General features: G+C 50.8%; 1 protein-coding gene across 8 annotated transcripts in view; it reads left to right on the forward strand.

Moving 5' to 3' along the window:
- TBC1D22B (TBC1 domain family member 22B) overlaps positions 1–15,009 on the forward strand; it is a 94,662-nt gene that overhangs the window by 15,004 nt on the left and 64,649 nt on the right. For all 8 annotated transcript variants that reach the window (XR_010601012.1, XR_010601007.1, XR_010601009.1 and 5 more), the window contains exon 8: positions 664–778. Coding sequence is in view for 1 of the 8 variants with exons in the window: in XM_005309696.5 (XP_005309753.2) it covers positions 664–778 (115 nt within the window). In the remaining 7 variants the exon portion in view is untranslated. The remainder of the gene's footprint in view (positions 1–663; positions 779–15,009) is intronic.

The following is a 15,009-nucleotide window of genomic DNA, read 5'->3' on the forward strand; positions in this document are numbered from 1 at the left end:
AGGCACAGGAATACTTCAGAAGAAGCCTATATGCAGTCAATCCCAGCATGCTCTGTAACCCACTGGGAAATCAGAAAAGCCCTGGGGTGCCCTACTCGTAGAACTATTTTGGGGTCCATAACAAGGATGTGCTACTGCAGCAAAGAGACACAGCAGCCTGGTGTCTAACTTGGATGTTCCACAGCTGGAAACTGGCTTAGTCGGGAGCTGTCTAACAGTGCTGCGAGTTAAAGGGCTCCGGCTTGTGCGCGGACGAACGTCTTGGGTGACCCACTCTGGCAATTTTCAGCACAGTCAGACAGCTCTGGTAATACAGTAAAAACTCGACTTGGCCTTTGGAAGGGCCTGACACCACATCCAGGGCTGCATCTGGATCTTAGAAACTCAGGCTCCATGTTCACTCACCAAGGAAACTAAGGCTAACGTTTCGGGAGGTATGGGCTGGGCTGAGAGGGGGAATCTGTGCTTCATATACACCCAAGGGAGTCCTGGTTCTTTAGCTTGCTTACTTTTTATCCTATCAGTGTTGCTGCTAGGAATGGCTCTGCCAAACCATGATAGCTCCCCCCTGCCACGCCCCATCTGCCTACCATGCATGCTTCTCTGCCTCTCCTCTGGGCCTGGCTAACACAGGTGTCTGGCTTTCCTCCTTGCTTTTCATAGATCTTTGAAAGAATCCTGTTTATCTGGGCCATCCGACACCCAGCCAGTGGCTACGTCCAGGGGATTAATGACCTGGTCACTCCATTCTTTGTCGTGTTCCTCTCCGAACATGTTGGTAAGTGACATCTGACGCTCAGAACATGCAATTGCCTCTTGAGTGGTGCTACAGTGGTTCTGAATTGTTAGGATGAGACAAGCTAATCTTGCTGGAGAGGATCTCTTTGCTATTCAACTGCTGCACAAAGCTAGAGCTGCACCTTACCCTTCCTGCCACTTCTCTCCTCTTTTGGATTGGCTTTAGTTCCCTAACGTACAGGGCTCAGCAGAGGCGAAAGTGCCAAGGGTGTATTTACATTTGAATGCGCTTAATCCAGCTGTCTTTTTCCACATAGTGGAGCCTTTTATTGGTTTTGAGGCTTTGCTTAAACCCATAACTGAATTTTTCTTGCTCTTCTGGCTGGAATTCCGAGCTGGCACTCACTCAGTGCCCGAACACGTGAGCTATAAAGGGACCCTGTTTAAATTAAAAAATTAAAATTAAAATAAGATTGCTGCTCTGTTACTAATGCATCCACAGCTGATTCAACCGGAGAGCTTTTAAAACATGAATTGACTTCTCCCACTTCTGCTGGTCTGCCCCTTTGAAGCTTTCACCTTATTAGCTGGTCAGTTTCACTACTGTCTGATCTGCACTTGAAGTGTCAGTTCTCTAGTCTCTGCTGTCTTGTTTGGGTTCACTGCATCGCAGGAGAATGTTTAAAGTCAAACTGCCCCTTGCCCCACAAAAGCTTTCATTGCTGCTTTTTAAACATAGGGGTTTAGAAAACCTTTATTAGGAACAGGATGGCTAGTCTGTCATGAGGTTAAACGTATCTTCAAACTTCCCTGAAGTCAATGGAAAGACTCCCTCTGACTTCACTGGGCTTTGGATCAGTCCCTGCGATGACAGTGTCTGATTCCAAGGGCCTGATCCTGTGAGGGGCTAAGTCCTTTCCACTTGCATTCAGTGGGATCTGAGGGTGCTCAGCATCTCTCAGGATTGTGCTCTGCGTAAGGGCCTGGGGAAGCAATGGCATGAAGCCTAAAAGGGCTTGCTGGTTTTTGCCCTAGTGAACTTCCTTTTCTACATAAGTATCCACAAAAGGAACAAACTTGTGTCCTGGAAGCAACTGAGAGCAGGCCCCTGGCTAGTCTGTACCTTCGTGCTCTATAGGTGCTATAATAGTGACATTGTGGTGCATGACGGCCCCAAGCCCCCGCTGTGTCTGAGCGGCTGGGTTAGAGGCAGAGCTGAGCAGGCCGAGTGAATTACCTAGCTGAGTGCAGGACTAGTCTGAAACTTCTGGTACACTGTGTCCATCGCCGGTGGGTAATGGGGCTGGTCTCTTATGGTTGAAAATGCCATAGGGCCTCATGCTGTGTGTCTACATACGCCCACACAGTATGGAGTCTGCTGTAACAGACATGCTAGTCTGAATGTCTGTCTGTTTCACACGGTGACAGGCCCTGATTGGGTTTCACTCCTGTTAGCCCCTAAGATCAAAGCCTTCTCACTGAACAGCTCCCTCCTGCTAGAAGCTGCTCCTGAAACATGGGAAAGATCAAAATCTTTGGCTTGTGCGAGATTAGCCCTTTCACTGAGTTGGTTCCTGGGGCACAGCAGCTTAACGCTTCAGCCTTTCATCTCTGGAGACCTGGGTTCAAATCCAGTTTGGATCACAAGTGAAATGAGCTTTAGTCTCTTAAGGGGATAGCTGTCCAGTGCTCTGACTCGGTGGCAAGCTTTTGCTCAACAAAGGCCTGGGGCAGGATGAGTGGCTTGTGCTGCATGTCTCCAGAGATTGACGGTCCAGAGAGGTGGGAGAACCCTGCACGGTGTCTGGATAGCATTATGCAGCAGTGTATTTAGCCCCAAGTTCACCTCCTTACTGCTCACTTGGTGGTGTGGAGCCGGGGCTGTTCCCTAGGACAGCAGCCCTTGCTGGCAGGTACCAGAGCAGGTGTCTCATGGAAATGTCTGTTCTGGAGGCTCTCTTGCTCTGTCAGTCATTAACCCCTGTGATCCCGAGGATCAGGAAGGGCTGAGGTAGTACCTGGGCTTTTGCAACAGGAGTGCATGAAGAGGCTCCACTTCGATCATTCAGCTTTGCATAGGATATAACGTGGAGAGACTCATGCCTGTTATACGGAGGTCCCCTGGGGTGGATTTTCATTGTAAGGAGACGTACCCCTCCAGGGGCAACGCTTCCTTGTGTCCTGTGGCTTATGCTCTTTAAAGGCTCGTCTCGTCGGGTATCGTCCCCAGGAAGTACGTGCCTTCACTCTCCAGGGTAGGTGCAGCACAGCCCCAAAGAGCCACCCACACCGGGGGGCCCTCCTGCGGTCCTACACCCTCTGACATATATTGGCATATACCCACAGCGTTGTATCAGCCCCACTTCGGGGAGTGTGTTCCGGGGCCAAAGCTGGTTCAGTGTGGTACCCAGAAGCGGCCATTGCAGGGGAGGGAGGGCGGAGACTAATTCCAGCCAATAGTCTTTCAGCCATTTGCAGACTTTATGCCCATTAGGTCCATCTGTGAAAAGGACATATGGCAGACTGGCCATACCCTTTGCTGGCTTGCCAGGCCGGAGCGTCTAGCATGCCTGTGGATAGCAGATGAATCATAGTGGTAGCAGAGGAGACCTGACCGGGGTAGTTACTGGAGGGTGGTACTCGACCATCAGAACAGTAACCTCTCGGACCCACCACTTGCTTTCACACCTCTGCAGACATCTTGGGGGGGTGGGGGTGTTCTTGGCAAGTGGATGAGCCAGCAATGGACAGTCTCCTCTAGTGGTGGATCTGGCAGGTGGTTTGAAAGGAAAAGGATTGAGGTAGAGTCTGTTGTGTTCATTTTGATGGAGTAAATGGGACCCAAAGAGTCATCCCAACAGGTCCCTGGAGCCCTATTGTAAGGAATGCGATTTGGTAACTTCTGAGGATACAGCAATGGGAAGGAGGCAATTAGCTTATCTAGTCCTTTGTCAGTCCCCAGCCAGTGCAAGATTGTCTCTTAATTGAATTCTGCCAAGCTTAATTATAAAGTTCAGTGGATAAAATCAATATTCATTTTTAAGCATTTTTTTTTTTTTTCAATGTTCACAGTCGTCGGAAACTTTGGGGTGGGGAGATCCAGCAGTGGAGAGGGAATTAGACAATAATGCAATGACGGTAGATGCTGAGATCCAAACTGTTAACGCTTTATAACCATTTAAACACAAATGTCAACATCACGGGTCAAAATATACAAAGGAAATCAGCTTAAATCAAACTCTAAATTCTCTGCAGCATTTTCCCATCTGTAAACTTCGATTATCGATGGGAAAAAATTTTTCATCGGTTTAGGCATGTACAATGAAATTGACACTGATTATTTCCTGGTTAAAAAGCTCATCTTCCACACCTATTGGTCCAAGTTCCTGTTCCGTTATGGTGCTCCCCTCCCTTACCCTGGGGCTTGTACCTCAGCCTAACAGATCTCCTTGGGAAGAACTTCCTCTTTCACTTCATCCCATTATTCCTACCCACCGTGGACCATCTGAAACCATTGTTCCCCCCGTTCAGCTCCTTCTCCTACTCAGACAACTGTCTGCCCCACCACAGTCCCTGTGTGTGGTTGGCTCTTAGAAGTCACTCAGTATGTGCAGCCTAAAAGAATCTTTTTTTTCCTCCCCGCATCATACTCCACTGCAAGTTCATCTAGTTGGCTGCCCACCATCCTCTCTAGATCTCTGACTTGAGCGCTTTCCAAATGTCTCCCTCGTCTGACGGCAGAGCCTGCAGCCAACTGAGTCAGCAGGACCAAAGCAGTTCTCAGGGGTGGTGTAGGGAAATAATTGCTATGCTGGAGGTAGGAGTTAACTGTTCAGCACAAGTCCAAGCTGACAACAGAGCCTTTTACTGTTAGACTTACTAGTTTCTCCTTTAGCATCCCCCGCCAATGATAGATTAACCCAGCTTGGAAGGTCACTGGGACTCGTTAACCTTCCTCGTGCCTCGGCAGGTATTGTATTCCAAGCCAATGCAGCAGCAGCAGCTTTCATACAGGTTAATTACAACCTCTCCCCTTAACTGATCAGCTGGTCAATACCTGTCTCTGGCTGATCGGCTTCTCTGTTGCAATCGATAAAAGGGCCAGGCCAAGAGTTAAAACAAGCAGCAGCCAGAACCATCTCTCCAAGGGGCTTGTCTGGGCTCAGACCAACTGGAGGGGGTGGGCTCTGGGAGAAGCCATGCATGGAGGTTTTGGTTACGTGACCTCATAAAAGACACAGAGAGGGCACTGTCTACTCCCTCAATGGCTTCAGTATCAAACGTGCTCAGTTCACAAACTCAAAGCCAGCAGCTTCCGTCCTCTGAGGCTGTCACTAGCAGTAAACGCTCTGCAGCCATAACTTGGCTCACTTCGTTGGCCACGGGTGAGGCGGGGCCTAATTCACCTTGCTCTGGGAGACAGGGTGGTCTAGTGGTTAGAACGGGGAGTCAGGAGACACGATTCCTGTGTGACCTTTGCTGGTCACTCGCTGCAGGGTTTTCCTCCCATCTCTGAAATAGGGACCTTCTGCGGGAACACTCCTTGGGCAAAAGGCTCGGTCAGTGCGCAGTGGGGGTCTGCTGCCAGGCTTGACACTTGTCCAGCAGTGAAATGAACAGATCAGGGAGTAAGAAGGTGCTGGTTTGACAAGGCACTAGCCAATAGCTACCCTCAAAGGCTTTTACATGTGATCAAAAGAAACCCCTCCACTATGGGCTCGGGCCTCCTTAGCCTGGGGTTGTTTCGAAAGCTAGAAATGCCATGTCCTGATTGGGGGTCCCGGGTCTGTAACACCCGGCGCTGCCTGGGAAATGAGCAGCTGCTGAGCGTGGGAGAGTCTGGGTGCGAAGCTGTCATGACTAGTAGTGGAATCTGGAGCCTGGCCCCTCTAGATGACTGGTTCTCCTCCAGGCCAGGCTGGGGATGACTTCAGTTACTGCTCTCTTCTGGCTGTGACCTTAGTGACCTGAGCTGCTGGGTCTCAGTCCATTTCCCAGCCAACAGGGACTGTTAGAACCTCCCTCCCATGGGCTCTTCCAGCAGTAGGGAGCCTAACGCTTGGATTGGCCGGAGATTGAACTCCGCTACTTTCTAGCAGCCATCAAGCCTTCTCCAGGCTGATATGTGCTGACACAGTGCTTTGGCGGAAGCTAGTGCTGCCTATATGGTACAGGACTTGGGTCTCCTTGGGCTGTGGCTCTGGTCCCCTTCATCAGTGCTTAAAGGAAATAGAAGCAGGTGGGGGTGTTCTCATGGTGTAGTCACTTGACGCACTATCTGCTGAGCTGTATATTTGGCTGCAGGGCTCTGGCCACATGCACCTGTCCTGGGCGATGGCCTCTCAGGTCAGTCTAGTGCAGGATAAGTCTTTTACTTCCTGCCTGGGGAGCTTCTTGGGGTCAGTTCCACGACGTCATTTCCTGCTGCCTGTTTCTTTCCCAGTGAGATGGTGTTTGGATGGAGAACAGCCCTGTCTCTGCATTTGCTTTTCGCTGACGGTCCTCTTGTCTCCCCCTCCCCCCCATGCTCACAGCTTTGAGATCTTTAGCAGGTGGGTTGCAGCTGAATCCCTTGGTCCCATCCTAGCCTCCACAGCGGTGAGTCGGTTTGTATGTTCCCAAGATGTTCTGTGTCAGCCTGCTGCACCAAACGCAGCTGCCTCAGCGAGCTGGCAGAGCCCGCGAATGCCTTGGGCCTCTGCCAGCAACAGATCTATCTGTGGAGCGACTGCAGCTCCCATCTGATCAATGGCTCCAGCTGAAGAGTGCTGAGCGCTGCTTGTTTCAGCTGGTGCCTTCAGATAGAAGAGCTTGTGGGAGGCATAAAGGCTGCAGCAGGAGCTGCGCCTGCCGTTTTGCATCCTACAGGTGGGGCAGGCGTGGGCGTCTGAGCGATCAATTGGGAGATGCAAGCTGGCCTTCGAGTAACATGCGCAGATGGCTGCAAATGGCCGAGGAAGAAGGCAAGGATAGGTCCATGTCATTCCTAAGAATCACTGCTGCTTATCTTGTGCTCGTTGAGCTCCTCTGTGAGCACTTTACACTATGCCCTGGCCTCCCTGCACCCAGCCTCAGTTTACCAGCCCATAGCAAACTGACCTGAGTTAGGGTGGGTAGGAGAAGAGTACAGGAGGTTGGGGGCATTGGGGTTGAATGTTCCTGCGCTTCCAGAGAACATCATGGGCTGCTTAACAACCCAAGCACCCCACAACCACATCATCCTTCCCTCCAGAGAAATGATCTCTACAGCCACCAGCGTTGCCTTTCTTTCGAAGAAGCAGCAGGGTAGGGTAATGACAGCAATGGGACTAGGGATCCATACTGCTCCTTTAAATCAGAAGGAGGTTGTAAAGGTGACTCTCTCCTTGTTGGCTGGAGCCGGTACTGGCCAGGGCACTGTACCAGCACTGCTTAATGCTCCCACTAGTTTCTGTTGTAACGGCTACGTTTCTATTTAATAACAGTAAGTTTCTAGTCCCTGGCAGTTGCTAAAGGAACCTATCAGTTCTGTGCTTTCTTCTGTTTCTTTACCAAGTCTGCAAATAAGAACAATCCCTCTGAACTGTCCCTGTACGTCCCAGTTAGTGTTAATCACCATCAGTAGGCTTCAGAGTTAAGACAGTACGTATTTCATAGCAACTAATAGAGAACTATCCAGCTACTGTGAGTGGTGCTTGGCCAGAGTACTGACTGGCCCCTGAACCTGGCTGTCAGTGTTGGCATTAGACTTAACTAGCCAAATGCTCGACATAGCAGTGTGCATGTTTCAGGCTGGGCCCTTTTATCCTACAGTCTGCCTTTGCCCAAGCCATTAGTATAATAATTCTACCATCAATGTACAGTGTACACATGTTCAATCCCTAGCAGAGCTGTGTACTGAGGAACAGGTGTAAGTATCCAGCAAGCAGCTCCCCCCAGCCCATAATACGGAGACAGCAACCTATCCTGCAGCTGACGCGCTGATTAGAATTGGAATGATCCATCCCTTCATGGGAACGGAGAGGGGAAAGGGGTCAAAGTTCACAGGAAGGTGGTGGTGCTCCTGCCCCACTGTTAGGTGGTCTGGAATTCTAGGGTTAGTCACTTTCATCAGCTCCCCAACCCTATCCCCTACTGCAGCCCCTGAGGGGGGGAGAAGGGGGCAGTGAGATTCCAATGCCAGGAATGTTATTTTCCCCAATGGCAACCTGGCACAGCAGGGAGCTGAGCATGCTCATTCGCACACAAGGCTACCCTAGGCGCCCAGTGCTGCAGTGACGGCCACAGCCACGCTAGAGCCTCCTGCATCCGAGAGCCGACTGGCAGCCGCTCAGCTGCTGGCTCCCTTTCAGTTTCGGTCAGAGCCATATGTTGACTAGCCAGGTTCTTTATGTGGGGCCTTTTTAATGATGCTCTGGAACAGCTGTTTGTGCTGAGCGATGTGCTCCGGGGAGATGGTTTATCAAAGCTTCTGTTTGTCCGGGTAGTTGGCTCGTGCCTCCCTCCTGATTGTGCCACTTGCCTCTGAATGAGTCAGCGGTGGAAGGGGGCAGGGATCTGTGCTGTCGAGTGGCAGTACTGAAGGAGGGAACTGGACATGTGCCGCAGGCTCTCTTCCTCTACCAGCATTGCCCCAAGCTTGGTACGGCACAGCCAGGCACGCTGCAAGCTTCCCCTGCCCACTTGCATTTACTGTCCTGGCTTTCCAGGGCTCCTGGCCTTGGAGGTTTCTTGTCCTGCAGGGGGAAGTCCATTGAATAATACTGAGTTCCTGTAGAGAGATACCACCTCCCTGAAAGACTAGCACTGATATGTGAACTGCGCCCTCAGTCTTGCTCCTTAATTTGTCCCTCCAGTTCTGATCTCTGATCCACCACTTCTCCCCTTTTGTCCTTCATATGCTAACTTTCAAGCGGCTCTAGTGCCTTCCTCCTTGGTCTGAGCTGAACTGTAAGCAGCCCAGGGCAGAGACTTGTTGTCCTTTTTTTTTTTGGTCTGCAAAGCATCAGCTGCTCCCAGGGTACTATAGAAATAAAAATACAAGCATACAGCGGGCTCACTTCTGAATCGGGGAGCTGCAGCCAGCTCTGAGGTGGGAAGGAGCAGGTGTTGGCGCACAGCGACACTGCCAAGTCTAGCTTGGGACAAGAAGCAAAGAATGCTGCATCCGTCTGAAATTGAAAGTGGCAGAATCCAGCTGGGCTCTCCAATTGTGGCCAGTCCCATGAGATCTTCCGTGGCCATTGCTGGTCAGAACTGGGTTGGGACCTGGCATCTGAAAGATGTCTTTCAGCCCTCATGTTCCCTCCCCAAGTTTCAGGGTGACCCTGCTGCCAGCATGCTCCCCACTGAATTAGGAGCATCGCTTCCACAGCACGTAGATGTGTGGTGGAGGTCTCCCAGTGGATGTGTCATCATCTGCTCTGGACCTATGTAGGGGAGTCACGGAGGAAAGATGCTAAGTTTTAAAATACTAAAACAATCCTTTGTGGCTCTGAACCACAGGGGAAGACACACAAAAACAATCCAGTGCTTATGAAAACTACACAGAGCCAGAGAACCTACTTCCTACTACTCCTGTTGATAGATGATGAGCAGAAATTAGCAAAGGCTTAAATAAGAGTCTGTTAATTATAAACCTCAGCTTTGGGGTTGGTTCCGGGCCAGACATCCCCAGGTAGAAACATGAGCCATGGTGGCTGCTGAGTGAACCTGAAACTAACTTCTTAAACTAGTTAGGGGTCAGGATCCCCCTAGGGTGAGTCACATCTTGCTTTTCTAGCACAAGCGAAGTGCCCAGGAAGGGGACAGAACAACGCCCCTTCCCGAAGCTGGGCTGGCCTAAGTGGGGCACAGGCCGTTCTTTCATTCGAATTCGCATTTCCCTTCCTCTTCCATTGATTCCTAAGCAGCAGCAAATCAAGAATTTCAGGGCCAGGGTGGGTTTGGGATTCAGTCAAATGAATTTGCTCATCTTTTTGTTATTAATTAGCATTACACTAACCTCTAGTGGCCCCATTGTGCTAGATACTGGACAGATGCAGAATGCCTCTGCCCTAAAGAGCTTACAGTCTAACTAGATAAGACAGGGTGAGTGGAGAAACTGAGGCACAGAGAGGTGCAGCGACTTGCCTAGACCCAGCAATGGGACTCAGGTCGCCTGACTCTATCTGGTGCCCTATCCACTAGGTCACACTGCCTTCTCCCAATGTCCTGACTTCAAGCACCAGGTGCTGCGTGTGAGTCCAGCTGTGCTCTTGCCTTGAGCAAGGCAATCTCTGGACTGTCCCTGGAGTGGCACTGCCTTCTGTGTAAGGCGGTGTCGTCTCGCTGTGCTGCTCACGACTTCTTGTCACACACTGATCCGCGTTTGAAGCTCTCCTCCCTCTCCGTTAAAAGGGAAGAGCTGCCTTTCGCGCTCTGCATGCCCTTCAGGGACTGAAACCACAGCAGTGTGTGCCTGCTGTGATCCTAATTAGCTGGATTCAAAAAACGAGTCTGTGGAAATCTTGAGTCCCCATCACCATCACATGCCCAGAAGAGAATCTTTCATGCCGCCCCTCTAATGCACCAGGCTGGTTGCAGTGACTGGCGCTCTCCTTTCACGTTTTGCACGGGGAGAGGGAAGGGGTCCTTTTGAAGCTGCACAGCAGAGGCGCCGCTGTCAGTTCATCACAGCTAATTGCTCCGAGCCAGATTTAACTTTCAGACCTTTGCTGGCTCAGAAGATGTTTAAGAGCTGTCATGCCTGCGGGCCTGGTCACGCGCCTCCCAAAAAATCCCCCATCGCTGCTGACAGCGTGTGTAAGAGACTCCAGCAGTGGCCTCTGCCTCGCTGCCATTCCGTCAGCTGTTTTTGGAATGCTTAGTGCCCGCTGCTATCTCCAGTCCCTTGCTGCTGGGAGGCCAGTGGGCTGCCTTCCCTGTGGGGCCGTGCAATCTGCCCTCCTGCGGTGATGGGCTGTCACATGTGACTGGAAGCGGGGCGGGGGGGGGGGGATGCTAAGGGGCAAGGTGAATCCGGTTACTCCACTAACTGGAAACAAGCACCAGTGATTTAAGCTCTCAGCCAGTACCCAATTCACTGCACATCTCTAGGACTTTCCCTCTGAGGAGCCTGTTAGGACAGGTGGGCACAGGCTAAGAGAATGTGGTGTCCTTTCAGTTTCAAGGGGAGTTGGGCACCTACCATTCATTGTGTCTGTTGTAGTGATGCGCAGGACCCCTTTGCACTAGGCGCTGTACGAATCCAGAACAAAAAGCTGGCCCTGCCCCAAAGAGCTGACAAGCCTCATCCCTTATTTTCATTGGGGCCTGATTTTCAAAAGTGCTCAGCACCTGCAGCTCCAGTGGAGATCGAGGGGAGATACAAGTGCTTCTGCATCTCTGGAAATGGGGCCCCGAGTCTCCTGCCAGCCCTGCGAGGTAGGGAGGTATGAGCCCTGTTTTACAGACAGGGACACTGAGGCAGAGAAGGGTGTGATGATGTGCTCAGTCCCATGCATGGTCTGTGGCAGCCCCAGAAATAGAAGCCAGCTCTCTCTGGCTTTAACCACTAGACCTTGCTTCCTGCCACGCCGTTTATTCCAAACACCACTAAACTGCAACTGTCTCGGGTGGAGAGAAGCAGCCAATAGGAGTGGTGGGGAGAGGAGAAATGTTGCCTACAGTTGCCGGGATAAACCGTGGTCGTGAGATCCTGCTTTAAAGGGTGGAATTGCAGTGGATGTGGAGCTGATGAGGCAGCTTTTCAGATGGGCGTTTAAACATCCCTAGTGATGGCCTATCTATTGCGCCATCTGGATCAGGATTCTCTCTGACACATGCTTTAGAGCAGGGGTCGGCAACCTTTCAGAAGTGCTGTGCCGAGTCTTCATTTATTCACTCTCATTTAAGGTTTCGTGTGCCAGTAATACATTTTAACGTTTTTAGAAGGTCTCTTTCTATATGTCTATAATATATAACTAAACTAGTGTTGTATGTAAAGTAAATAAGGTTTTTAAAATATTTAAGAAGCTTCATTTAAAATTAAATTAAAATGCAGAGCCCCCCAGACCGAGGGCCAGGACCCGGGTAGTGTGAGTGCCACTGAATATCAGCTCGCGTGCCACCGGTTGCCTACCCCTGCTTTAGAGGAAGGTTCAAGAAACCTCACTTAGGCAGCTGTGGGATAATCTTAGGTTTCCTCCTAGTAACTAGGAATTGGCTTATGCCCTGAGCATGAGGTTCATGAAATCTGCATGTCTAGCTCCCATGATTTTGGGCAAGGAAAATGACATAGTCCTGCTGAGTTCCAAGTTCAGGATCTACGTTCGTAGCCTAGATCAGTGGTTCTGCTCTTAGACTCATGAATAAACATCACTTGCCCATCAAGGGGTGAGGGGAGCAATACCAGTGATTCGTAGCATTCCGATTACTCAGCCCTCCCATTCTCATTGGGCCTCCGTTTTACTTTGATGCAGAATCAAACCACATTTCCACCCTGAGAATGGCCATGTCTAAGGCTAGAAATGCAGAGAGAAAAGAGGCTTGTGCAGGGTATAGATGTCAGCGGGATGTGCTGCTCCCACCCAAGGCCCAAACGAGATCTGTATTTATGATGCAGCGGGTGCCGGAGCAGCTTGATCAGCTGCCTCTCGTGCTGGGAGCTGGGCTTCTCATCTCAGCAGAGCGGCTCGGTTCAGAACGAGCTGGCGTTGGATACGCTCGTGTTAGTTCCAAGGCCAATATTGATTTTTTTTTTTTATCCAGTAGCCTTTTATACTGGCCTCTCCAACCTCTGGGCTGTGCTCTGGAGAGACTTGTGAATTGCAGCCTGGGTCTCCGCTTCCCAGCAAGGGAGTGGGGGATGGAACTGGGAGTCCCAAATCACGGATTCTAATGCTGTTTGCAACACGCTGGGTAACTGTGGCCAAGTCACTTAACTTCTCCCTGCCTCCGTTTGCCCATTAGTAGCCAGAGGGGTCATGAGGCTTCCCTGTTTCCTAGGGGCGCAGGGTGACTTGTGGGAAAAGCCACTTGGAGCTGTTCAGATTAAAGGAGCTATAGAGGGCACAGCACACCATTGTCGTCAGCAGTACTTGCATGGACTGAAGGAGCAACTGGCTTTGGGCACTGCGGGTGGGGAGACTAGACTACTCAGGTGTCATTGACCATCCCCACTCCCCATCTGCCTAGAAGCAGGGCAAGGGAGTGATCTGAGGGGAGGGCAGTGGACAGAATGACCAGGCTGCTACCTGGAGTAAGAGCCCATCCCACCCTGCAGGGCATTTTGGGATACTGATGAGGGGAGGTGCTAAAAGGGACAGGGTCACCAGAGGAGGTACCTTGGCAGCATTCAGGTCTCAAGTGGTTTCTGCACGTATGACATTTGAGGCCAGTGGCAGGCTGGCTCTGTAGCCAAGCATGGCACATCTCGGTGGGCCTTTTCCTCCATAAAACCATGAACGACAGCTGGGCAGACACAGAACCAAACTGAGTAGAAGTCGGCCCTACAGGAAGTAGACTGTGAGAGCCGGGTATCCTCCAGTAGGAACAAGATTGTGCCTGCTGCCCGAATGAATCCTCCATAAATCCAACACACCCTTTCTGCGGGCGAGCAGTAGGGTGTTGCTTGTCAGGCCTCGGCAGAAGACTGGGGTCACATGGTGTTCTGTGCCAACTGGAAATCAGGGGTACATTTTTAACAGTGAGAGTAATTAACCAGGGGAATAGCGTACCAAGGGTCGTGGTGGATTCTCCAGCACTGACGATTTTTAACTCAAGACTAAATATTTTTTTTAAACAGATCTGCTTTAATCCAAACAATTATTTCAGGGCAGTTCTCTGGCCTGTGTTACACAGGAGGTCCAACTAGATCACAATGATTCCTTCGGCCCTGGAATCTATGAAATTTCAGCCAAACAGCAGGTTTCCCCTGCGGAGACAGGATAACTTGGGTTGTGATCTCCTCAGACAATCGAAGCAGCATCAGGCTTGACTAGTGCTGGAACGGCAGCCCTCCCAGGCAAACCCATGTTCTGCCGCATGTGGTGGCTGGTGACCCAATAGATGGCGCTGTTCCCTTTATGGCATTAGTTACCCTCTTCCAGATACAATCAAGGCCCTGATTGCTTTGCATCATTAAAGACCCTGATGTCTCAGCCAAATTCCAGTTCAGGCAATTAAATTCCATGTACCTGAAATCTCCCCTGCCATGACAGCAGTCTTCTCTCCTTTCTGCCCTGTGGTGCTGCTTCCTGTTAAACAGCTGCTACCCTCCATCTCAGAGGGGGGGGGGGTGCATGTCATTGGGGTGTGAATTGATTTGGGGTGTGAAGCTGTTTGGTATGAAAGACACTCTGACTTTAAGCAGCAGTGTCATTGGGTCCCTCCCTTCCTGAATTCCCGCCATAGGGCTTGCTGTCTGTTCTGCATCCCAGGGCTGCTGACTTTCCTGTAGGCTCGAGCTCTCCACCCCTTTAACCAGCCTTCAGAGAACTAGGTCAGTTGCTCAGTAGCTGTTAACTCTGCGCGAGGCTCGAGTGGCCTGTCCTTATCTTTCTGGTGGCTGCATGTGGTGGGCAACATTTAGCCTCCCGCTCTGTTCTAACAGCAAAACCAGCCCTTATCAGGAGCACTTTCTCCACTAGCTGTCAGATCTATTAGCAGGGCAATCGCCACTGAACGCAGAGAGCTGGCATGCTGGTAATTTCTCTGCTGCCTTTAAAGCTCTGGGGTTTCTGGCTTGGCAATCAGTGTAGTAGAAAGGAGCCCAAGGAGAAACTGCTGCAAGCAGCCTCTGGAGGAACCAACCAAATATGCAATCAAGGGAGCCCCTTCTCTGCCTTTGCAAAGAAACGCAAGGTTTTGAGTGGCTGGTGGCATTTTCCTCATCCCTATCTGAATCCCAGGCTTTAGATCTATGCTGTGTGCTTCTCTTTGGGCATCTCTCTCATCTTGGATTAGGACATAAGCCCCCTGTCTTCACAGAGGGAGTCGCTGTGTGACCATCTTGCCATCCCCACGGCCTCCAGGGATGGATTAGGACTATAAATGGGGCCAACTCCCCCGCCCCACAAAATACCCCATGGGACAGGCTTTTCCTCCCAGCCTGGTCTCCTTGATCTTCCCCACCTAGCTTCCAGATAGACTGTTTCATTGTTCCAGGGAGATGGCTGGTCCTCTTGAACCTGCGGGCCTGACTTTAGGGACTTTGCTTTAATACACCACCAGCACTCTCAAAGGAAGCCGTAAGTAAGCTTGGATGGATCAAGTTTTTATTGGTAAATATCGAGAAACATCAATTTCAGT

This window comes from Chrysemys picta, chromosome 4 (genome assembly GCF_011386835.1).
Source record: "Chrysemys picta bellii isolate R12L10 chromosome 4, ASM1138683v2, whole genome shotgun sequence".
Taxonomy (NCBI): Eukaryota; Metazoa; Chordata; order Testudines; family Emydidae; genus Chrysemys; species Chrysemys picta.